General features: G+C 36.7%; 1 protein-coding gene across 1 annotated transcript in view; it reads left to right on the forward strand.

Moving 5' to 3' along the window:
- The first annotated feature begins 9528 nt into the window (after positions 1 to 9528).
- Positions 9529 to 26217, forward strand: part of HFM1 (helicase for meiosis 1) — a 30282-nt gene continuing 13593 nt past the window's right edge. The window contains exons 1-19 of the mRNA XM_058030296.1: positions 9529 to 9599; positions 9902 to 10023; positions 11491 to 11788; positions 12545 to 12810; positions 14303 to 14350; positions 15511 to 15581; positions 16054 to 16186; positions 17424 to 17575; positions 17934 to 18011; positions 18155 to 18316; positions 18747 to 18947; positions 19029 to 19117; positions 19763 to 19806; positions 19897 to 19998; positions 21345 to 21490; positions 21903 to 21997; positions 22766 to 22899; positions 23811 to 23858; positions 25799 to 25879. Coding sequence (XP_057886279.1) covers positions 9529 to 9599; positions 9902 to 10023; positions 11491 to 11788; positions 12545 to 12810; positions 14303 to 14350; positions 15511 to 15581; positions 16054 to 16186; positions 17424 to 17575; positions 17934 to 18011; positions 18155 to 18316; positions 18747 to 18947; positions 19029 to 19117; positions 19763 to 19806; positions 19897 to 19998; positions 21345 to 21490; positions 21903 to 21997; positions 22766 to 22899; positions 23811 to 23858; positions 25799 to 25879 — 2341 coding nt within the window. The remainder of the gene's footprint in view (positions 9600 to 9901; positions 10024 to 11490; positions 11789 to 12544; positions 12811 to 14302; positions 14351 to 15510; positions 15582 to 16053; positions 16187 to 17423; positions 17576 to 17933; positions 18012 to 18154; positions 18317 to 18746; positions 18948 to 19028; positions 19118 to 19762; positions 19807 to 19896; positions 19999 to 21344; positions 21491 to 21902; positions 21998 to 22765; positions 22900 to 23810; positions 23859 to 25798; positions 25880 to 26217) is intronic.

Here is a 26217-nt window from a genome sequence, read left to right on the forward strand (position 1 = left end):
TCCAGATGCCACTCTCAGGAGCCCCAGCCACTCTTGGAGCCCTTTCCTATGTTTTTTTGGGTTTTGGGTTTTTTTTGAGTAAACTTCCTCTGCTTTTCTGCTGTCTCCTGTTTTATTGCAGGGTTGTTATTGTGGTGATAGGTCTCAGCTCCATCAGGATAACTGCCCTGTGCCTCTGCTCTCCTCTGCCATCTGGAAAGCAGTGGTTGGAGCTGACTAGAAACATGATAAATATGGACTCTAAAATACATGATTGCTGGGCTTTGTCTTAATATTTAAGTGCATTTCTCTTGCTCATGCTCCAATTTTTAATCACTATTATTTAAAAATATACTGTGAGTTTTAGTTAATTCTGTAGATCTGTATTCTGTATCTTGTGCACGGGTGATAAAGATTCTTCCCCATACCTATAGAGTAGCTATGAGGAACACCTTTTTTGTGAATTTTTTTTTCCTTTTTTTCTGTTAAGAAGAGATTTATCCTAACACTTTGTTTTCCTTGGTACTCCTGCTGTTACCACTTCTATTGCCCAAGGAAATGTTTCTACCTCAAATCCCTCTGCTTCCACAGTCTGTGCACAGACTGAATATAGGCCATAGGTCATGCTTTGGAGAAAACAGGAGGGTGGAGGGAAAAGGAAAAGTTACAGGTCTCAAAAAGGGGGTGACTTAGTGAACTTTAATGGCTTTTTACATGAAGCAGCTCACGTTGGGGATTCTTACAGCCTCCTTGGTCATACCATTCTGGCTCTGTAGAGGTTAAGTCAGAACAAAAAGCTAAAATAAGGAGACAGGAGATGGATTTCTTTTTGTATATGTATAAATAAAAATACTGTCTGAATATAATGAGAATTTTATCTGTCAGCAACTTCTCAACAAAGAAAATAAGACTTTTTATGAAATAATTTATTTTCACATTGGGTACTTTGTAGTCAGCTTATGAAAACCAAATGTTAATTTGCCTAGATGTTGCAAATCTAGCTTGTTTAACAGGAAAGCATGGCACTTATGTACAAAGAAGTAACGAATGGCTACTAAACACTTGAAATTTACACTTTATAACATTTAGCTATGCTATAGCATACTAACTTACTTTTTGTCACTAGAAATACTTTGCTTACTTACAGTGAATATTTGGTTCCCAAATATAGTGGGTTTAATTCCTTTGCATGAAATAAACATTTGGACAAGAGCACAAATGACTGTATTCTCTGTAACTAGGGGAATGCTTTGCTTTGGGGGGTCTCACAAGGCTAAGGTGATTTTTCTGAGACAAACAGTGGTTATTGGCACGTATGTGCTCTTTCTACATAAGGTTTAATTATTCCAAAGAACTTTAAATGGTTTTACCCTCAAAGAGCTGGTACAGGCTTGGAACACAAAACCCAATAATGGAGTAGCTGGAGCTTTCACTCATGAGATGGGAGATGTGGACTGAAATCACTTCACAGAAAGGGAAGGGATCTCAAGTGAATATTGTAATGCTGTTTGGTAAAATGAGAAGGGAGAACCCTACCATATTTCATAGTGCTGGGATAGACTTAATAAATTTCCAAGTTCTCTCCAGCCAGGGCTTCCAATTTTCTACAGAATGTTTCAGCAGAAAACACACATACCACCTTCCAGAAGAAGACTCACAAAACTGTCAGACCATTATGACACCCTGAATTCTTCTGTAGACAAAGTCCAGTGATCATTCTGTCTTTTCATTGTGTGTTTAAATGTATATGTCCTCTTCTGAACATCTTAACCCAATTTTACCAATAGGTCTGTATGGTCTGAATTAATACATGAAAGGCTTGATTAGTGAATAGCTGGACTAAATATGCAAATTGCAAAGTTTTCTTTGAGGTTTTATATGAGAAGATGTTTTAAAAACTTTATCAATGTCAACATGTCAGACTGCATTTCTCTGTGAAATCTTGAAACTGCTCTTTCATCTATGTTGTAAACACATCAACAAGTATGTAGAATGTCTTGACTTTGAAATGCTGTCACCTACTTTCTGTATCATTGTCAGTAGTCAGCTTGTTATAAAAGTGTTTCATATCTAACTCTGTTTCTTTTGGTAGTGTGTCAACATACTGCATTTTTCAGCTGTGCTCCTTGCTGCCTCTTCCATTTTTATCAAAAATTCTGTGTGACAGAAGTTTTTCTTTGCAACATGTTGATATCTCAGGTTCTCCACTGTCACCAAAGCAGCTGTGCTACTTTGAGGATAAGTTGAGTCTGTGTAAACCATCTTCACTGTTTTGTGCCAAAGTTCAGTGGGATTTTGTACTCAAATGTTTTTGTGATGATGAGAAGTCCCCAAGCTTCAGTCATTGTCTTTACTTCTTAGTTTGGAAGTTTCCCAGAATGTGTTCTGTTTAGTACTGTGCCTACTCCTGAGATGCTCAGCTGTTTGGAGTCCACCGTTTGCTTGGAACAAACCCATCTGGTGATGGACAAGTTCTTAAATGTGAGCGTACTCAGATATTCTATTCTACTGTTTCTCATATAATTTTTTGGTTTGTTTTCAGAATATATCAGGAACAATTGCCTGAAGTGCCCCAGTTGGAATCTGAACATCTGTATTGAGTTACTGCATTCCAAAATGTAAGACACTTGCTACTTTAGAATTTTGAATTATACTGTTTCACAAGGATTTTCAGTTCCAAAATACAATACTGCTGGAGTTTACAGTGGTACAAATTTGGTTGAGTTGGAAAAAATATTCTGTTCAAATGCCTTGGAGACTTGTGCAATGGAATTGCATAGATTTGTAATGAAGGGCAGTGAGCCCATGGACTGTGACGAAGTACTGAACAGGTAACCATAGAATCCTTTAGGTTGGAAAAGACTTTTGATATCATCAAGGCCAACTGTTAACTCAGCACTGCCAAGTCCACCACTAAAACATATCCCTAAGAACCATTTTCTGCAAACAATGTTTGCAGACATTTTAAATCCCCCCACAGATGGTCACTCCACCACCTCCCTGGGCAGCCTGTTCCAAAGCCTGCTAACCCTTCCCACGAAGAATATCCAGTCTACATCCTGTGTGGTGCAGCTTGAGGCCATTTCTTCTTATCCTGATATCAGATACTTCTGTCATTCTTGTGTGTTGTTGGATCTTGCTGCATCTACAAGAGTACAGTTTCAAAGGTCGAGTTCCTATATCAATTTGGTTCCAGTGCTGTAAAATACAATTTCCTAGTATCTGATAGTAGTCAGGAGGGTTGGCTTGTCTTCATTCCATCATCTGCAAGGATGCACAATACTTCTGCACTTGTACTTTCTGTTGTGCATTTCTTGCACTGCAATAACATCCCAATCATCTCCTCAGGACTAGACCACCTTGTCTCGTACCTGTATACAAGACACACAGTTTTGCACTTAACCTTCTTATGATGTATCAGTAGATATATTATCCAGTAGTGAATTAGTAAATTTAAAATCATAAGGTTTAAGAAAATTATCATAAAAGTTGAAACAGGGAGAAAATATAAACTTTGAAGAATGTATGCTTTCTCCCTTAATGCAAGGAGAATAAACTTCATTTTTGAAGAAAGATCAGTGCATGAACTTGTTTCCTTCTCTATCAGTATAGATCACATTCCTGATAACTAACATATCATAAAGAAACATTTTCTAGTTATGGTATGTTTCAAAACCAGGTTGACATGAACCAGAGATCAAACAAAATCTGTATACACGGACCTACTTTGAAAGAGTGAAGGATCTGTAGGGTGTTCAGATCATATAGTCTGCAGAAATTTAATTGGCATATTGTTGCTGTTTAACTTAAAATGCACAGCATAGCTACAGTATGGAGGATTATTAGAAATAACTGAGTAAGTAGGCTGTCATTCTAGGAAAGACAGTTTCAAATTAACAGAATTATCTTTGGAATACATATGTGTCTTAGCCCTGACTACATCAAGCTGTTAATCATACTGGCTGGACCCCCCACACTTTGCATATGGATCACACTGCTGCTTTAAACACTGTTTGTGGTTGAGTTGTTTTATTCCACCTTAATCAGTATAAATTTAATAGTTAGGATGTGACCAGGGAAGGCAGAAAGTGAAGATTAGGTTTTCTAGAAAAACTTGGATGAGAATTTCAAAGAGAACAGTACCTAAAATATTTGTTTCATTTTTTTTCTTCCAAACAAAATGAAGCGGACACAAAGCTGAGAAAATAAGTTCCCTTGAGGAGGAATCAGACACATAGTTGGTAAGTGGCCATAGCATCATGGGTTCCTCAAATCATTGCTTGCCAGAGTAATAAACCACATTTGAAAAAATATAAACTTTCTTGGTGAATAAAAAAGCTATGTGTAAAACAAAATGTACTCTAAAAATTCATAATATATCAGACCCATATTTTCAAAATTCACAAATTTTCATCTGTTCCTTGACTACAGACAAATATTCATTTTTTACAAATGAAAAAATTATTCTGAGAAAATATTTAGCAAACTTATTTATTTAAAAGAAGAACTCTAAAAAAGTGTTGCTTTTCAGGAGTTCTGAATATTTTTAAATTATAGACTTATAATTTCCAATCCAAAGCAAGGAATCTTGCTGACAGGAAACATTTTCAAAGGGCATGAACCATTAGATGATCTGGAATCCAGATGTTAGCTGTATAGCTGCAAGCAGAATTGATTCATAATAATTTAAAACAAAAAGCTTAAAAAATAAGAGCATTTGTTGTATTTCTGTTGAAAGCTGGCTTCAACAAAACAGTTCTAGCTTAAAAAAATCCATTTTATCCCTACCTTTAAAAAAATATTATTGGAATTGACAAGATGAAAATAGCCAAATATTTTCCAAACCAGAGGTTGCAGATATAACTTTCAGGTTTGTCATCTGTGCAAAAGCAGACTCCATTGATGCTTTTCAGTGAGACATTTTTGTTTCATTTTTAAGGTAAGCAGCAATGACTTGGCTTCTAGGAGGTGCATTGCAAAAGAGCAAATATCACTACAGCTTTAATCTCATTTTCTTTCCTTCTGTGTATGTCTTATTTTATCAGCTGAGCATTTGATTTGGATGTGCAGGAATTGTCAAGTATCAGCTATGTGAACTATTAAGTCTATACTCACTATGATATCCCCTTTGTCTATGTGAAAAATTGCTATTGTCTCTAATCAGTATAGGATATAAAGTAAGTGTGTGTATTGGACAAGATTTGTTCAGAGTGGGGTTGTAAATGTGGAATAAGCTTGTTTTGTTAGTTTGAAGCACAAGCCTAATACTATACATAATGAAAATAGTTCTTGGTTAGTCTGTACCAGAGGGTTCATCTCTTAAAGGTGTTAAAAAGAACCCCAAAACGTGTATGGGTAAGAAATTGAAAAAGGAAACAAAGGTTAAAAAACACAGGCAGAAAAACAGTGCTAAAAATATTGTAGTTTAGGCGCACCAAAAGCAGAGCTGGCAGGGAGCAGCATGTGCCGGGCACGGCCAGGGCCGGCGGCAGCGCCCTGGGAGCCGCGCTCGCCGCAGCGCCGGGCCAGCCCCGGGCGGACACGCGCGGCGGGACTGCGCGGCCCCGCGGGAGCGCGCTCAGCTCTGCCAGCGCCCGGCCTCGAAACGCTGGGGCACGGCAGTCACTGCGGCTGCACAAACCTACTGGTTCGCCCGTCCCACGGTTTGCAGGGGCGGTGCAACATCCGGCCCACAGCTGTAAATCCTGCGTTTAAAAATGTTGGCCTAAGTCCATCAAAGCCAACATGATAAAATGGAAGGAACTCCCCTTTTCCTCACCTAACTAGGTAACTTCATTTTTGCCATATTTCCATTTGTATTTTACTGGAAAAGGTTACAGGTGAAAATATTTTTTTAATTATTGAGTCTTACAATTTCTTTAATAAATGAATGATTGCAACCACCTCACACGCTGATAAAAGTCATGCAGTTCAGGGGTTGCCTGTGATTTCATGCCTTCTAACATTTCCCAGTGATTTCTACCATGAGGAAGGCAGAGACCTCCTCATGGCTTTTTAGAGACCTCAGGCTTTTTAGGGACCAGTGGTGTTGTCATGTCTCTGAAATTGTGGATAAAGCTCAGCAAAGGAAACTGAGAGAAGTCACCACCGATTGTGAGCTCGCTTACATCTTCCTACTTTTCTGAACTTAATTTATCGTTGATTTGTTCAGTTTGTAAGTTCTGGAGAAAACTGAATGTTCTAACAGCCCTGTATTTAGCAAGTATGAGAATTATTCTGTTCTCATATGGATCACTGACCAATGTCTGGTGTCCATGATTTTCTAGTTGTGTTGTTCCAGAACATGCAAGTTTATGACTTAGTATGTGATCTCCATGAGCTGGAAAGACTCAAAACATATGGCAGATCAGATGTTAGGCTTGGGGAAAATCAAAAATTAAACTGTCTCAGAGCAGTTGAGAGACTGCTTTGCTATATATTTTATGTGATTTGTGTGTGTGTTGAGGGAGATGTCACCTAGGGAAAGGAATCGAAGAAAAAAATAGCTTTAAAAAATGAACTGTTTGTATTATGGCTTTAAACATTAAAGTCTGGTCAGCTAAAAGCAGATGTTGTGAACTAAGATGGAAACTTGCCTGAGGCCAGAATCAAAGAAGGCATTCACTAATAGTAAGAAGGAAAAATGCTTTCTGGTTTCAGAGTTTATTGTAAGCAAAAAAATGAATGCTTTACTGCATGCTTATGCACAAACATTTTCCCACTTTTATTCAGATTACTGAATAAAATTGATGGTTTCAGAATCTAATTTCACACAATGTGTTCATTATCAATCCTGATTGTATTCTAAGCTCCTTATAAAATCCTTTGTTATTCTGTGCTGGCCAAGATCCTGTCATGTTAGGAGTAGGAATGAAGTGCTTCTCACCTTTGGCTGTCTGCCCAGTAATTAGATGGGGAAGTGGGTTAAAGCATCTAAATGTGTGGTATAAAAATTGGAATATTGTAATATGACACAATTCGGATGCAAGCCTTTTAAAAGGAAGAATAAATTAAAAGAAAGACATGAATATATACTAGATAGTAAAAATAAACATAATATTTCTTGCATTGACCTGGGTCTTTATGGACCTGGGCTTGGACAACTTGAGTGAACAGACGTTAAGTAAATATACACAATGTCTAAGAATTTGAAACGGAAAGTTAAAAATTAATATTTTCAAGAAAGAAAAACAAAAAAGTTGATTAAATAAAAATTATTTATGTTAAAATCAATCAATATTTGAGAAAATATTCTCCTTTTCATCTATTTATGTATGAGGAAATACATATTTACAGTAGCTGCCTCTATAGTATTTCTTGAATGTCATGAAGCTTTGAACCAGCTTAAAATTTAGACTTTCTTAGACAGTTGTGCCATTTATTTAAAATTTGCTAGTTCAAAAGCTACGTTCTAATGGCAAGTCCAGAATTTTATGTTGCAGTATTTCAGGGAGGAGCGAGGTAAGTGACCTAATTCTGCGTGTTGCAAATACTCTGTCATATTGTTTCACTTGAAGAATTTTGTTGTACCATTTGAACAGCAAGGAAAAAACCTTTGTATTTTCAAAAATCCACTAAAAGGATCAATATTTTTGCTATCTTTCTTTCTTTCTTTCTCCAGGAATAATTTTCCTGAGTTGTATGGCTCAGGAATCAGCTGCCTTTTCTAATTTCCATCCGGGTTGAAGTGAGTAAGGACTTCTCAGGAGAGTAATTCACAAGAAATCCATGCTTGGACAAGCTCTAAATCCAGCACCAGTGGATTGTCTGCACATTCCTCTCTGGCAGTTTTTATGGGGAATTTAGGCCAATTCTTTCCCATTAGAGGATCTCCGAGTAGAGGTTTGTCAGGTGCTGCTCCCGGGCCGCCCCTCACAGGGCAGGCAGCGGGCGTGAGGCGGCCCCGCGCCCTCCATTTCGCTTCGGCGGGAGCGCCAAGCCCCGGAGCGGCGCTGGGGCCCCTGAGGGGAGCGTGGGAGCCCCTGAGGGAGCGCCGAGCGCGCACAGTGCGGGGGAGGCGCGGCCGCCATCGCCGCTTCCCGCCGGCCCCGCTGAGGCGGCTGCAGCGCGCGGCGCCCCGCGGCCGCCATTTTGCGCGGTGGCAGCGGCGGGAGGCGCTGCGCTCTCGTTCCTCGGTGCAGGGAGCGGAGGCCTGGCCGTGAGGGGCCTCGCAGGCCCGGAGAGCAGCGCAGTGAGGCGGGGATGCGCTCTGCGCCGCCGGGGCACCGGGCACTTGCGGTTTGTTTGGCTCAGCACCCTTAGAGGTTGTGGCCTTCACTTTGGGCCCCTGGAGAGAGCTCTGTGATGAAATAAGTGTACTGGGAAAGGATTTTTTTAGGAGGAAGGTGAAAAGTAAAGTGGCTTCAAAACTGAGCAAGCTCCCTCGTGGCCTGCAGTGTTTGTAGTAAGGTGTTTGTTGAAGCAGATACATGAGGGAGTTCTTTGCTCCCAGGATTTGGCAGACACCTCTCAGTAAATGTGATTCAGTGGTCTGTGCTGCTCCTGCAAACACCTACTCCCTCATTCTGCCATCTGGAATATGCATTTTCCCAGTGGAATCCAACAGCACTGAGCGTGTGGAAAAGACGCTTTGTTTCGTGGCTATCTTGGAAGCGTTTTGGACTCCTCCCCACTACTCCCACACCCGCCTTTTTTTTTCTTTCTTCTTTTAATTGTCAATTAAAATAATTTTTGGGGTAGCAGTATAACTTTATTTTTTTAAATAGCAATGTAATTTTGTTTTGCAAAAGCTTGACAGACTGTGATCATAACAAAACAATTGGAGAAAATATTGGCTGCAGTTGTATAAAATAATCAGAGAATATGCTGGGCTGGAGGGGACTCAAAGATCATCGAGTCCAACTCCTGGCCCTGCACAGGACACCCCAAGAGTCACACCCTGTGCCTGAGAGCATTGTCCAAACACTTCTTGAGCTCTGTCAGGCTGCTGCTGTTACCCCTGCCCTGGGGAGCCTGTCCCAGCGCTCAAACAACCTCTGGGGGAAGAACCTTTATCTAAGGTCCATCCTAAACAGCCCCTGACACAATTTCAGGCTGCTCTCTTGGGTCCTGTCACTGGTCACTGCAGAGAAGAGATCAGTGCCTGCCCATCTCTTCCCCTCATGTGGAAGTTGAAGAATGTGGTGTGTCCCCTCAGTCTCCTCTTCTCTAGCCTTCTCTAGGCTGAATTTTAGCATTGTTACTAGAATTTAAATACTTTAACGTAATCTTTATCTGGATCTTCATTCCTACCCACTTTTTCTTCCCAGATATGTCATGATAGTAAAACATTGCTGCAAGTGCTGCCCTATAGGGCCTTTTTAGCATAAGCAATAGGAACCACATTTTATCAGGAGAGAGATTCTCTGTTTGAAGAAGGATTAAAAATGCAGTCAAGAGCTCTAAAAGAAAACAATATAGAAATTAAATATTGGCACTTACAACTAATAAACTTTGTATTGCTTTAGACAGGTTCAATCTAGTAATTTCAGTTTTACATTTTCTTGTGCTGCCCTTTGCAGACTAAGAGACTTTACATTTGATCTAAAAATGTTCAACTCTGCAGACATGGTCTTTTCACTGGATAATTTATTTTATGAAAAACCAGATATGAGACAAAGGTAAATCTTTATTATTATTATATATATATTGGTTTTCAGATGGAATCATTTTGCAACAGTGGTTTTTTTTTATGACTCACTTTTTTGTCCACTGATAGAAATGTGGGGCTAGACATCTCTGGTTCCATAACCCATACTTTGAAATGTTTCTCCAGGCACATTCAATGATGCAGGTGTATCTTAGGGCTATGAGAAATAAGGGTTAGCAGAAGTTAGGTTATTTATGACTAGTGATTTTGAGCTAATTGTTATGGAGGGTGCTTAAAAAATGCTTTTACCTCACATTTCTGTGTTAAAAATAGGTGTCTGGAAAATGGAGATCGTAATAGTTGGTTTATTGCACCTGCTCCAGCTATTGCTGAAATTCCAGCTGCAGAGGAGTTACAGAGGGAACTGGAAAAAAGCTCAGCTCACACTCACATGGGTAAGGTATTAGACAACAGAATCACAGAATCATTGCAACCGTTGGAAAAGATGTTTGGGATGATCGAGTGCACCCATAAACCCAGCACTGCAAGGTCCAACTAATGTCACACAATGTCAAGTGTTACTTGACATTAATATTAAATAACTCAACAAGTAATTAGTGTGACAGATCATTCCTCTTCTACTGTGAAATATGAAATATTCTAGGTATGCAAGTAGAGAAAAGAATGTATTTGAGTTGAGAATGGTGGTGTTAGACGTGCCAGGAGCATAGCAGTCCTCTTTAGGCATAAACATGCCACAAGTTTGCTGTGCAGAATTGTGCAAGGTAAGAAGTATAATCAAAATTTCAGTTCCTGCACATTGTTTCACAAAGCACTGTAACACAGTGGGAAGTGGCTGTAAGAGCATGATGTTGCCACATGGATCTGATGGCCTGTCTGCCACCCAAGGAACAGAGAGTTTATATGAAACTCACGTTTTTCTTCCCTTTTTTGGGGCTTTAATCAAATTGATCAGGAGGCCAAATTTGAATCTGGTCATTATGCCACGCTGCTAAGTGGCATATTCCTAGACATTTGGGATTGTCTTAAAGAAATTTATTTTAAAGAATGCCATTTCTTTATCTATGTCAGCTAGATCTGTGCATTTATCAGCTGCTGTGCTGATTTATAATATTCTCTATTTAGGAATTTTAGTAAAACAGAAGGTGAGTTTGTTTCTGCTTTATGCAAAAATAATGCCATTAAGAGCTACCTATTCAAACAAGCTTTTTGATTTTTGTAGAATTAGAACTGCTGGGGTTATGCTACAAACAGGGCATTGTAATTTTGAGTTTCTAGATGGGTAACATTGAAATTAAGACAGCAAAATAGAGCAGTTGTTATCTTGTTGCATTTCGTTGCTTGTTTCTGTTTGTCCCTTTCCCTTCCTGTTGCCAACAGCAAGGCTTGTTGATCTGGTCAGCCAGATCAGGACACTGATTCTACTGAGAATTAACCCTGCAAAGTGTGCTAATTAACCAAGAAGGTTATGAAACCAGCCTGTCACCAACATCAGCACCAGCTCTGACTGCTGAGAATGCAGTGGTTATCTCAGCTGTTTGTAGCAGGAACTTCAAGCTTGGTCATTGTGTCATTTTTTAAAGGACCATCTTTATTCTGGGACAGGGTGGAGAGTTCTATCATACAAACTATTTTGTAGTTCTGAAGAATAGTTTTTATCCTTTATTTTGCATAGGAAGGAAAGAAAGGGACCTTATTTTTGTAACTTTTTATTTACAATGCATGCATTACGTTCATTAGCATAAGTCATGAAATACACACTAAAATTCTTGCAATAAGATAGAAACATCAGTTTGTATAGTAGATGTGAATTTGGCTGATTCTGTGGGAAAGGTACTTGATTAAATAACTGTAAATAAGAATATGAATATTAATGAAATAATAATTTATCATTTTTGTAGGGGGGAGCAAGCATGAGAAGTTTATACAGCAATGTAAGAATAACACAGAGAAAGTGGAAGATAAATCATCAGCACCTATTCATTTTGGCATAGCCCCTGAAAAGGAAGTCCTACAATTAAGTCTAGGAGAAAGAGATAAAATTAGTTTTCAGCATGAAAATCTGAAAGTGGTTTCATCTTTTCTTTCCTTTGATGAAAATAAATCTAAAAGAGTAATAGATTTTTCTCAGCAACCACAAAATAAAGCATTAAGTGAAAACAGTGATGATGAGAGTGTCCATTCAACGTTAAGAAAAAGGTATGTGTCTAGTCAACTCAGACAATTTATCACTGCCAGAATCATATGATTATTTTAGATAAATCTCTTGAACACAAGTTTGGGATCCATCAATTGAAGCTACTTTAGCAGGCTCCAGATGCTAATTCTTCAGTGTAAGAGAAAAAAAAAGTTTCTTTTTGGCAATATTTTAGTAATTTAATTAAATGTGTCCTGAGCTCAGCCTCATTCATGAGAAAAGTAAGCATTGGTTTGTTGCTTAAATTTTAAATAAGTCTTTAGATAACAAAGCTTTTGGAAAATACTGCTCTGAATTCTTTATCTGCCTGGTGATGAGGAAGGCTGAGATCATTTGCTTTGCTGAGCAGAGGTCAGCTAGTCAGGAATACCTTGGGCAGTTCTCAGTGTGATTTCAGTGTTCCCTGGGAGGAGAGATTTTGTCAATAAACTGCTCTTCTGTGTCCAGCTCCTCCCATTCCTCAGAACCTGGATGTCTCTCTTGGTTTTAATGATGCAGAAGCTCAGAATTAATCTGCTATTAGGAGTCAGAGCCCATCTGCACAAGCAATTTATTCTTTCATGTTCTTTCTGCAATGAAAGTGAAGTTAAAATGTATCTTGAAAGGAGTCTTTAGGTCAGATTACATAAAGTTAGATAAAATTTTACTATTTATCTTACTAGTTCTGCTGCTAATACAATTGTATATTTAGTGTTTTTCAAATATTAGATAAACTGTAACATTACAACAAGCTAATGAAAGTTTTGGATCTTTTGCAGCTTATTTAAAAAGTCTGGCAATGTGCATAAAAATACAGAATTTAAAGCTGGTTCTGTTGATGTGAAAGAAATTGGTACTTACCTAAATGCAAGTGAAAACATGAAAGAAGTGACAAAAGAAGGTTTTTTGAGGAATAATCATCATGCTCCAATAACTAAAGATTCAGATTTTACTTTGCATAGGGTAAATAATGAGGAGATTGTGTCTGAAAATGGAATTAAAATTCAATCATTTTCTAATGCTTCAGAGATTCTGGATGTGACAGGTAATTATTTTTATCTATTTCAAGAAAAACAGTCCATTGTCTGTCTTTGGTACATAATAATAAAGGGTATCCAAGATCTGAGGAAGAGTGAAGAACATTTTCCCACCAGCTCAAAGTGAGATAATTGGCTAAAATTGATAGAACGTATTGCAGTCCTGTGGAACTTGATTGCGTTGTTGTTTAATATGAACTGGCTAAACAATTTATAAGAAGATTTCACATTTTCAGAAATGCTAAGTCATGTAAACACGTTTGAAAATGTCATTTTGCAATCCCTCAGCAATTTGAAAAAAAACAGCCTTGTCACTTTGTGTGGTAAAGAGTTTCACCTTCATTTGAAAACAGAAATTGAAAATTAAATGTTTATTTGTGGTGTGGCTCATATTTGTATCTTTGTAGAAATATATTTTAAGTAGGAGATATCTAGAAAATGGAGGGAAGTGGTGAGATTTTGATAAAATTATAAAATACGTGGTTTAGAAATTATTTTTGTCTTTTAATAGTTTTTAAGTAAGTGCAGTTTATTTCTAGATTTTAAACTTTTTGGGACGTGAGGCACCTGTGGAATGTACCTTATATGCCTGACTACTACAGAAATATGGAGTAGAAAATTAGTTCTAGCAGAAAAATGTAGGGCAGAGCAGTGGCTTAGGATGGGATTTGGAAGGTCAGGAATGGAAAGCAAGGTTATTCCTCTGATTGCTGTATGAGCAGTGGTGATTGGATTTGTGGGTGAGGGGCCAGCAGTGGGTACCGTTCACTTTGCCTTCAGCAAGGGTTTTCATCCCACAGAGAGGCTGGAAAGCACTCCCACAGCATTCTGGTACCCACTGGGGCACTGGGAGTGCATCAGCCACTGCCTGCTGTCAGAGTGGCTGGCCAGGCTCAGAGGGGGCGGTGAGGGGGTCACACTGCCCCAGTGCCAAGGGGAGCACTGCAGGGGTGTGCTCTGCAGCAGGGGCTGACAGCAATCTCATCAAATTCAGCAGGAACAAATGCACAGTCCTGCCCCAGGGAAAGAGAAGAACCTCCAGGTTCCTCTGGGATGGTGTGACTGAGGGCGGCTCACGGAAAAGTGCCCAGGGCCTGGTGAGCAGCTTGGTGAACCTGAGTGAGCAGCGTGTCCCTGCAGTAACAAAGGCACCAGAATCCTGGGCTTTGTGAACAAAGCTAGGAGGTTTAGAGAAGTGATTATCCCTTTCTTGGCACTTCTGACACCACAACTAGATACTGCATCAAGTTTTGCATCTCTGGTACATGCAAGATAGCCTTTAACTGGAGTGAGTTCATGAAAGGGCCACCACTATGGCTTTTTAAATGATGAGCTAGTGACCTCCCTGTCCAATCCCATCTTCTCCTTTCTATCACCTGGACCTTCTTGCAGCCTTGAAGCTCCTTACAGAACACAGCTTGGGGTCAGGAAAATACTTTTCATGGTTATTGGCTGAAAATGAGTCTTATTTTTTAAATGTACTGTTTTTTACTTCTTTAGGAACTACAGGAAGAAAATTGGAAATTTTGAGGGCTGTTACAGAAATACGTATCCTTGTATTTGCTGGGTCTGGTTTTCCTGATTTTATTACAGTGCTTTTACATTTGCAAAATTATTATGTTTGATTTGTAGGCATAGAAATTAATGCATTACATTGTAACAGTTTCAATTCATAGCATAATGCTGAGAATCAAATGTTGAATAGATGTTTCTTTTGATTTCCAAAGCAAGACTGAAATTAGACAACTTGCAGATCATTCATTCCTAAGAAAGCTTGTTCTTATTTCAAGCATTCAAATTTCATCCTCAAAACTTTCTTTTTAAAATATAAAATGTAAAATTTTAATTTGCATAATATATATTTCAGACATTTTCTATGCAAGCACACATATACACATATATCTCCATACACTTTAAGTAAAGGAAAAATTTATTATTATGTAGGCTTATTAGGAAAACTGTATCTTACTTTCTGTCCCATTTTCTTTGAAGAAAATTAATTTAACATATTCCTTGTTGGTCTGTATCTATGTTGTAGTGTACCTATACTGTATTTCCATTCTTTAAGCAGATTTTACCATAATTTTCTTTCTTCTTGGCCCTGCCTTGAACATGAAGTATAACCAAGTATTCATCTATATCTATTAGACTTCTGGGTTTTTTACACACTCTTTTCAATATTTTGTTTCTAGGAACCTGTCACATGGTAGGTTATATATCAGGAAGAGGAAATATCTGAATTTAGGCACCTTAAGTTTATATAAATAGCTTTACAAAGTCACAGTTTTCAAAATTAGTAAGGATTTCATTGTTGTGAATTTACCAATTAAGGATCATTAATGCTTTGTAGTTTGAAAATAAATCACTTCTTTAGAGCAGGGATTTTAAATAAGTATTTTTTTTTAATCCTTATTTTCCTTATTCTAATGTTACTTGCTTTTATTTACCTATTTTTAACTGCTTTGGTTCAAATAAGATGAGTTTTTTTCAGTGATATGGAAAATTGTTTCTTACTTTATATATGGCACACCAAGAATCTACAACTACTGAAACATTTAATAGGTTACTTTTGGATAACTTTTTACAAGCCTGTGTAATATTAGGGTATGTTTTAAGTTTGCATTTAGATTGCAAGGACAAGATGCATTTACATTCCTACAATTTTATAATTTATGCTCTAGTGTTTTAAATTCCTTAATGCTCTCAAGCAACCCAATTTAGAAGTATTTTTAAGGAGTTCCCATATTTTAACTATGCACAGTCAAAAGCTTTGGATGATGTAAGTATGGAACATAAACTGCAGCTGCAAGTAGTGCTTTGTAGATAAATTTAAGTGGAACTGTGATATTCAGAACATAAAAGAGATTAGAAAACTATAATATATCTAGAACCTCTTCCTGGAATAGTTTATCAGGGTTGTGCTTAGCTGGGAGAAGAGACCAGAAGAACTTTAAAAAATGTCTTTCTCAGTTTAAAATACTTTTATGTTAAGATGAGAATTATTTTTATGCATACAGATTGGTAATATATTTGCAAGGAGGAGGAAGGGTTATAAATGAGTGACATGGGTGAGTGGCAGTGCAGAGGAGGAAAGAGGGAGGAATCAATCTTGTCAGAGGAAAATGAGGGAGCTTGACATGGACACACTTGGCTTCTAAGGTGGTGAAGGATAAAATATGTGAAAAGGAAGCACAGTCATGAAATCTTTCATTTGTCATTATTGAAAAAATAATAGGACAATTCTTTCCTAGCTTTTATATACAGATAGGAACTTTGTGATTTGTGCTCCAACTGGCTCTGGAAAGACTGTAATGTTCGAACTAGCTATTACCAGATTACTCATGGAAGCCCCACTGCCTTGGTTAAACATTAAAGTTGTTTACAGTAAGTATTTTGCAGCTTTAAATATTTTGGTGACAGAACAGAAAATGTCATTCTGGGAACACAGAGATCTGGAGTGAGTCCAGGAATAATATGGTGATTAAATACATTAAGATATTGCAACCTGCTTCATTCTTTAAAAAGTTGATTTAGTGTTTATTTGTGGTACCATTGCAATTATTATTAGTATTTAACAGCATTGTGTAATTGTAGTGTTCAGCATTGCTTATACAAATAACAATCAGGAAGTCCTGTATAAGTTTGTCCTCCAAGAAAACGAGACGTACACGAAAAGGTAAGGAGGAGGCAAAGGAAATTAAAAATTCTTAATGCATGGTTTCTGGCTGACACTATCTTTTGTATGGCTGGCTGTTGCTCTGAGGATCAAATTTTTCAGTATTCATTTACCTGGCAAAGTTTCCTGCTATTTTCTGGATACTACCTCACCAGAACTGTGATCTTTGTGAATTTAACTGATCTGTGAGGAAATATGTAAATACTTGGAGATACTCACACCAGTTACATGTATTATTAATATCAGTCCTTATTGAGAATGATGTCTGATTTCTGGGAAAAAAGTGTCTGCAAAAGTACAGTGTGTATTCTCAGGAAAAAAAAAATATAAGTAGATTATTTTAGGACTCTGTTCATGAGAACTGCTACCTGCTGTGTTAGCTGCTTCATATGACCCTACACCTAACTGTCCATTTGATTTTGATAGAAAACCAGAAGAAATAAAGTTCTGTCTCTTGCTCTTGGATGGTTTCTCACTTATACTTTGTTCTCTGAATACAGAGTATTCAAATCATTCTTAACTGGTAAAAGGTTGTATTTGTATGATGTTCCATTAGAAAAGATGTATTTCCTGTGGTTTCTTCCATCTGTGAGAAAACCTTTGATAGCTGAATGATTGTTTCCATGTGGTACTGAAAAAAAAAATCAAACCCAACAGGATAAAGGATTAAGAGAGAGCATAAATAATCTTAATTAAAGGGTTCTGTTTCTGCCTGCTGATGGGAAGAACTAGGGCCCAAAGCTCAACATTGGTTGTGCACATGGAGCAGGATAATAAGAACAGGAACACCAGTTACAGATTTTATGGTTCTGGAAGCAAAGCAGAAAATTAGGGAAATTAAATTCAAGAAGGCATCTTACTAAAGAAACTTAATGCATACATTTCTAATACAGTTGAAGATTTGGTTTTCCTGATTTAATTCTCATTATTTGGTGTTGTTTTTAGTGGCTCCAATAAAAGCTCTATGCAGTCAGCGTTTTGATGACTGGAAAGAAAAATTTGGACCTATAGGACTCACCTGCAAGGAGTTGACAGGCGATACACTGATGGATGATTTATTTGAAATACATCATGCTGACATTATCATCACTACTCCTGTAGGTTTCATTCCCAGTTCTTACAAGAACTTAGAATAAACAGACATTAGTGGTCTTCTAATTGTATGCTGCAAGGACTGCTCTTTTTTTTTTTTTTTTGGTAATAGACAGTGATTTTATGATCCTTTTGTTTGTCTGCACACTGCTTTACACACTCACAGTTCATATAAAAACAAGTTAGTAATATAATAACATGCCAGATGAAACATAGATGGCATTAGCTTGAATTAATCTGTTTCTGTTTCAAGATGTAATGAGTTTAGGCATGTCTTCATGTACTATAGTTGTGGCTTGTGTTGGCATTTAAAACATCTTTCAGCTTCTGTTGTTGTTTTGATGTGTTGTTTTTTCCTCCAAGGAAAAGTGGGATAGCATGACTAGAAGGTGGAGAGACAACTCTATAGTCCAGCTTGTGCGACTGTTTCTCATCGATGAGGTAAGAAAATGCATGAGGATTTATGCACTGCTTTTTATCTTTTGTGAAGATAAAAAGGAACTTTAGAAAATATTAAATGTATTTAGCACATGTCCAGATTGTAACTGGAAAATATTTAGCACATCTTTTAAAATTCCTGATAGGTACACGTTATAAAGGATGAAAGCCGCGGCGCAACTTTGGAAGTTGTAGTCAGTCGGATGAAAACTATTCAGTCTTCTCTTTGGCGTCACTTAGAGAAACATGACACTGTTCCTCCCTTGAGATTTGTAGCTGTTTCTGCAACAATCCCAAATACTCAAGATGTAAGAGTTACCTTTTAATGCATTTTGATCAATGAAGTTGTGTTTTATAAAATTTGTCTGGAATTACAATTTTAGATTGATAGCAAAATAGTGATTTCTAAGCTGTCATCTGATGACAGCTATGAGGCTGCTGCTAATGTAAGATTACCTTCAACCATATGGAAATGTCAGCCATGTATGGACATGCTTTGGTTTTAGATTTCTACTTGTGATTTTTGCCTCTTACGTGCAAATCACAACAGATTAGAGATTTCAGTTCAAATTATATTGGTCCTGCAAAAAGCAGACCCTCACCTATGATTTTAAAAGATAAATAAATGTGTTAGTAGTTTACACGTGAAATAGCTAAGTTAATTTTTCTGTGATGCTATTAGAGCTGGAGCACAATTAAAAGAAGAAATTTATGTTTTCTGTTCTACTTTTTTTAAAGATTGCAGAATGGCTTTCAGATAGTAAGATGCCTGCTGTGTGCCTGAAAATAGATGAGGATCAACGACCAGTGAAGCTACGCAAAATTGTGCTTGGTTTTCCTTGCAGTGACAATCAGACAGAATTCAAATTTGACTTAACTCTTAACTACAAGATCGCTAGCATTATACAAACATACTCGGAGCAAAAACCAGCACTTGTGGTACAGCAGCTTTTTTTTATCATGTTTGAAATTATTTCTTTCTTGAAAGTTTTGATTCAAAAAAATATCTTTTATTTATAGTTTTGTGCCACAAGAAAAGGAGTACAGCAGGCTGCTTCTGTTCTTGCAAAAGATGCTAAATTTCTACTGAGTATAGAACAGAAACAAAGGTATTTTTCTATTTAAATTGGAAATAAGTGTTTGTACATTTTAGTAAACCTGTGATATCTGTGAAGAAAGCTGTTGACCTAATACAGTTTCTAGCAGAGGAGTGTGCAACAAAATCATTGCAGTTGACATTCTTTTTGGTAAATTGGTGCTCTTTTTGGGAAGTTTTATTTGCTTCTCAGAATTTTAGGATACCTTTCACAAACGTTGTTTCTCAAAGCTGCTTTCTGAATGTAAAAATGCTAATTCTTATGCCCCTTGAGACCTTGTAATGCAAATATTAAGCATATGAATAGTTGAATTGGGTGTTACTTTAGTAATTTTTTAAGTTGTCTTTATTTTTTCAGATACTGTTAATAAATACAGCCATATTAATTATTATTTACTTCAGAGTTGCCTAGTCATGGCAGCTGCAGAAGCTACTCCTGGCTTTGGAACTAAAATATGATCTTATTTGCTTTATGTGAACAACACATAAGGATTATTGATTGTCACTTGGAAAGATGACCAGGCTCGAAAAGCTGCAATAGGTGCCCCAGAGAGTCAATCTGTTCTCTCTGAGGATGGGAAGGGTGGTTGAAAATAACCAAAGAAGGTATGTTTTTTAATTTGTTTTTTTGTTGTTGTTGTTTGTATGTGTTGCATAGATTACAGGGGTTTGCAAATTCATTGAAGGACTCCAAACTGAGAGGTAAATATAACCTACAACTTCTCTGTTCTGTGATTGAATATTTGCTTGAGAAAACCTAGTCAAATGATGTATATATAATTTCATTATCAGAGCTTTTGACCTATGGTGTGGCTTATCATCATGCGGGTATGGAGATATCAGACAGAAAAATAATTGAAGGAGCTTTTACTGTAGGAGACTTGCCAGTACTTTGTAAGTAAAATTAACTTAGCCAAAATTTCATTTTTGTATCCTGAGAAGATTTGGAAGTAATATTTTATGGTTCTGTAGTTTGCTTAACCTTTGGAAGTTGTGAAATCCAGGTGAAGGTGTTTTTGTTTCTCCTGTACTTTTACCTTGTGAGCCTACATATGCACTGTTAGTAAAAGACCATAGAACTTCTTTTCACCACACATGGAGGTCATCCCCATCCTATGTCCATGTAGATCTGGCCGTGTCTGTTTCCTTTTCCTACCATTGAGCTCTCCCATTGGGGTGGAGAATTCTGTGCTAGTGAATCTTTCCTCTGAGTTTCCAAGAGGTTTTCTTTGCACCTGTGGCTTCCCTGAAGGTAATCATCTACATTTATGCATCTTAGGTGGGCAGGATGCTATTTTCAAACTCCCATGCAAGCTGTTGTGACTGATGGGGAGGTCCCTAAGAAGTATTCCATCTGTTGTTATGTGAAATGAGAAGAGATCTTAGGTGTGATTGTCTCATCTCATCTGGGCTTTCTTTTCCTGTAAAAAAAGATCCAGACCCTATGGGGAATTGTCTGTGTTGCTCATATACAATGCTAAATGATTTGTGGATTTTTTTCTTACCTGTTACAATGATCGTAAGAAAAAATATTTTAATGACTAATTTTAATTTTCATTTCATTTCCAAAAGAATTGGAAATTTCAACAATCCTGTGTTTTCCTAGCAGAGTAGTAATATCAGCAGGCCCATATGACTGGCTTTCTGTGTTGAATTCTTGGCACTCCATATATTCTCTGGAGAAAGTGAATTAGGAAACATGAGTGTAAGATCACTTGCCACATACTTGACTGATGTTTTCTGTGTGAGAGTGTGTATTGGTAAAGTGCTGTGATAGTATTGGTGATGGTTCTGGTTTGGTGCCATGGGTGTAAACAATGCTAATGACTGATGATTTTAAAAATACATCTTAATATTGACCACTACTAGGCAAGATGAAGCCATGGCTCTATTCAAATACATACCCTTGAAGAAATCAGAGTAAAGTTTCTGCATTGTGTGTCTGTTATATTGAACATGGGTCATATTCTGGATTATCTCCAAGTATAAAGGAATGTTTAAGTAAAAGTATCTGGATTTAATTTGTTAAAGAATATGAGAACAAATGAATGCTGATGATCAAATACACAGAAACTGTTATGTAAGTACTTGTCTGTAATCTACATAATTTCTTTGTGGTGCCCACTGATTCCACTAGAAACTAAGAACTCTTAGGCATCAAGAGTTAAGTTACCTATTTGCTGCTTGATTAGAGTCTGCCAGACATTTTGATGGTGTTCATATACTTTGATCTGATGTAGTTACTACTAGCACCTTAGCTATGGGAGTCAATCTGCCTGCACACCTGGTGGTTATAAAATCCACAATGCATTATGTTGGAGGAGTGTTTCAAGAGTACAGTGAAACTGATATTCTGCAAATGATTGGGAGAGCTGGAAGGCCTCAGGTAAGTGAATGTTTTACTGTATTGATGCTGTCTATAGGCAAATTAGTAGAAGCTATTCTTGCAGAAGAAAGTACAATGCCAGGAATTTTACTGCAGGATTTGGTTTTTAAAGGGTTATTAATACTTAAATTACTCCTAGGTAACTTTTCTGTCGAGAAAGAAATCTGTTTACTTTTGTATTGTCCATCAAAAATCACTGCTTCACCTTGCAGTAGAAAAAGATCTGAAGATTACATTTGGGTTACATAGTGAATGAGGATTAGAGAAAAAGTAGAAAACTGGCATACAGTATATTTCAGACAGGATTTTGAGAAAAGAGTTTTAGTGGATTCAGCAGGTATGTGATGCATATTCAACTGTGTTTTCTTCTAAGGACTAAAGAGCAGCTTTTATGTGGGGTTTTATTTTCCAGTTTGACACTACTGCCACAGCAGTTATCATGACTCGTTGCAGTACCAGGGAGAGATATGTACAGCTGTTAAATGGTGCTGATATAATAGAGAGCAGGTAACTAAGTATGTTTTTATGAGACTCTGTAGATAGTAGCTAAACTTCAGAGTTTCTACAGAATGTGTTTTTCTTCACATGGGTTTTGGGCTCTGCTTTTGTCCGTTTAGAAGAAGTTAAGAAAGAATTAAGGAAAATAAAGCCAAGCTATTCAGTAGTTAGTGGTCTCTTTTTCTATCAGCCAAAAGAATCTTCAGGACCTCTTAAGCTCAAAAGAAAAATTAGATTCCTGCTGGAAAACTGAGGAAGCTGAAAGAGTATTTATTACAAAGACAAAGAGCAGGAATTTAATGCAGCCCAATCTGAATTTCTAGATTATAGAGTCTGGGAAGTACTAGACCTATATTTGCTGTTAACAGATTATCATGAGAAATATGTGGGAAAGTTAGGATGCTAAAAGGTAAAATAAGAAATTTTACTCATTTACTTTTGTTAACATTTAATTTTTCAAATATATTTAGAATATCAACAGCACAGAATGTCTATGCTGCAATTTTTAAATGTATGTAACTTTGTTTTCTAGTAAATGTGGAACTTCACAGTTGACAGTTTATTTTTGCTTGCTAGGCATTAGGCCATAATAAACAAATTACATTGTTGATTACTTACATAATCTTTACTGTGTTCCATCAATTTCACTGATTACAGTGAACAGTTGTGGTTTGGGAGGAGGAGTTTGTTTGATTTTGTTCATTCCCAAAAATTAGTTTTAGCACTTTTTGTATTGCTCATTGGAAAAAGTCCTTAACTGTTGTTTTTTTGCATTAGCTTGCACAGGCACCTTGTTGAACACTTAAATGCAGAAATAGTGCTACATACTGTCACAGATGTCAGTGTAGCTTTGGAATGGATACGATCAACATTCTTGTACATTAGAGCCTTAAAAAATCCAGCTCACTATGGTTTGTTTGGTTTTATTTCTTTAATTCATCTAACTATGGCACTAGGATGTGTTATGTCCATATTACTTGTTTCTATAATTTTCTTAGGGACTGTTATTTCATAATGTGATGAAAACAAGATGTGCAATGTGGCCTGTAACATTTTGTTCTTTAACATAAGCAGTGGGAGTTTCAGCATGGTATAACATTTTAAAACTGTGAAGAAGCCATTTACAACTTCATAATCCGTTTCTTTTTATCTTAATATGCTGGACCGTGTATTAATACAATATCAAGCCATAATGTATTTTGCACTGCTGAATATGTAATCTGCTTAGAAAAAGACTAGTCTAGTATTTGATCATTTTGTCTAGAATAAAATTCTAGTTATCTTAATTCCAGTGTCTTCAGTTTGTCTTGTCCAGAACATCATCCCAGTCCCCAGCCCTGACCATATCTTTGTTCTTGTCCACTTGCTCTACCCCTGATTTTGAAGTCATTGGGTAATTGCTGTAGACAATTTTTATAAGGATTTATAGCTGGAACATAGCACATCCAGTACTTGAATGGGTGTTACAATTTAGGTGGCTTCCTATATTCCAAAATAAGAAAACTGTACCTGGAAGTTTCTACTGATATTTCTGAAACTTTTAGGACTCTTGATATTTTACATGTGGGAATGTTTGCAGCTTTTACCTTTGCACATCTGTTCTACAAGTCTCTTACTGATACTTAGAGAGTTACACCTTGTAAGAATACTGACTTGTTTGCAGTATAATAAATATTCCCACATATTACACTTTGGGGTATTTATCTGCTTCCTAAAAATCAGCAAATCAGTTTTAATGGGTGGTGACATTGAGGAGGAAGTGTATGATAGTACTAGGTTATTAATATGTTAGGTTAAAACAACTTTTGTCTTTGCCCTGAAGGTTTTTCATCTGGATTAGATAAAGTTGGAATTGAAGCAAAATTACAAGGTAAGTGGCTACTTAGTTTTTTTCAGTAAAATGTTACAATTTAGGGCAGGTTCACCCATGTTTATTATCTATGTCCATTAATTTCAATGGAGCTATTTGCAGGACAAATGTAATTTACTGTATGTTATTAATTCTATTTTGTTTTTAATGTTTTTGAAATATTATCAGTACCTTTTAACCGGTAGAAGAAATTTTCTTGAGTAGAGGAAAAGCATTAAATGCCTTTACCTACCTCATCTCCATATACATACTCAGAAATATGAAGCAGAACACTTTAATTTTGATTGTTCATAATTCTTCCTAATTTTTCTTTCAATTATCTCAATTGCTTTTATTAATTTCTGTTACTATACTTTCAAAAAAGTTCTTTTCAGAAAATGTCATCTTCGATTCATAAATTTAGCCTTGAAAACAAAGGATATAAAATGTAAATATCTTTGCCCTGTCCAGAAACAATTTAAAATTGCATGAATTTAAGAGGCTTTTTTTTGCTAACACTTGAATAAAACCCAGTTATTAACCTTTTTAAAAAAATACTGCATTTTAGCTATTTGCAATTCCATTAGAAAATATACAGTGGACAAAATCGTTTGGCAATTGATGCCTATTAACTTTAAATACAGAAATAGCATACAACTCTTCAGGTGGTTTTGTTTTGTTAATTTGTTTTAATGTAAGTTTTCTGGTACTTTAAATGTTAATATATTTATAAAAGAGTACTTGCTATCAAGTTGTGCAAATCTACAAATACAATTTTCTTTCTTCAGTGAAACTCCTCATGTCCATCCAGACCATTTGGAGCTGAAATATCTGCAGGATGGTCTGGTCCATTAAAACATGGACAGATAAAATGCCCAGAAATTTGTATAGCTTGTACTTGGAACTCCACTTACACATTTTTAACATAACTGTGTAGGAAACATTTGTGATTGATTTTGGGCTTCATAGAATGATGCTGGGGCTGTTCATTGGGTAAGGGTTTCAAGGGCCTTCAGGAACACAGTACATTTGCTACATTTTGCTACTTGAGGTCCCCAATTGTGAGAGACATTGACTCTGACTTGCAGACAGTGAAAAGAGGAGCACTTATCAGTAAGAAATTTTGCCTTTTCAGTAGTTTTCTATATTTTTCTGTCTTTTACATGAGGAGTTTTCTGTTCTTGCCATGTAGGTTGAAAGGAATAGAGGGAATGAAGTGTGGTACTACCTAAACAAGCCTTTATGGGAGAAGGCATGGTTTAATATGTACAGATAGTGCTAGAAGAATTCAATTAATGCTTTTTTAGTGTGGCAATTCTGATGTTAAAAACTAGCTCCTCTTCCTTACAATATGAAATATTTTGTAGTAATGTATATAATGTTCTCATATATTTCATGTGTAAAGTGAAGGATTGCTTGGGGAACTATCTCTTTGAGTGCTGTTCTAACTGACTTTTAAATTCTGAATGTTGCCCTGGTCTTGAAAAAGAGAGACCAAAAGCACTTTGGTCATTCTTATGCAGATACCTGACACAACAGGTTTAGTGCAATAAATACAAATGCAGCATGAAAATTTCTAATGAATGATTCATGAATACTTGTGGGTATTTGAAATTTGGACCATTTCAGTGTTAACTCTGTAGCAAAAGTCTTTTGTATAAGTGCTTGTGGGTTCTCTAATCTGTCATTCAAAATTGAATATGGCAACCTACGTTCCAGCATCTAGTTTCTTTTCCTTTGCAACTTTTACCTTACTGAAAAAGAGTTGGCTTGTCCTTATCAGTTATCTTTCAGTGAGTTTCCCCAGAGAAAAGTTAGCCACCAACTTTAATAAACCTTTACTTGTGTTCAGTGGAATTACTTGGGTATACGTTCATACCATTTGATGATGATGTTTGTGGTTTGTACATGGATAAGGTATTTTTAGTACATGCAGAAAACATTTTTCAAATTTTTGACAGAACTGTGTCTGAAGAACTTAAATGATTTATCAGCTTTTGATTTGATCAGGATGGATAAAGCAAATAATTTCAAACCAACAGGTAATACATTTTTCAAATAAACTAATTTTCAGGAGTGATGTAGAGATAGTAGTGAACTGTGAAGGATCTCAGCTACCCTTGTGACTCATTAATAAGAGTACACAAATGTAGTAGAGAGTAAAATCTGAGGGACTTTTTGAGTGGAATATTTGGACAAGTTTCTTGACCAAGTCGTGGATGTTCACTCTCTTAATCTTTTTTTATGAATAGATCTTCTCTTGTTGCTGAAAATTTGTTGCAGATTAGAAGATTGCAGAACACTGTGTCAGGATAATTGGTTGTGGCACAGTGCAAGGAAGGACAGGTTTTATCAATACCTGCTCTTCTCTGGACTCCTC

The sequence above is a fragment of the Melospiza georgiana genome, chromosome 9 (genome assembly GCF_028018845.1).
Source record: "Melospiza georgiana isolate bMelGeo1 chromosome 9, bMelGeo1.pri, whole genome shotgun sequence".
In the NCBI taxonomy this organism is placed as follows: Eukaryota; Metazoa; Chordata; class Aves; order Passeriformes; family Passerellidae; genus Melospiza; species Melospiza georgiana.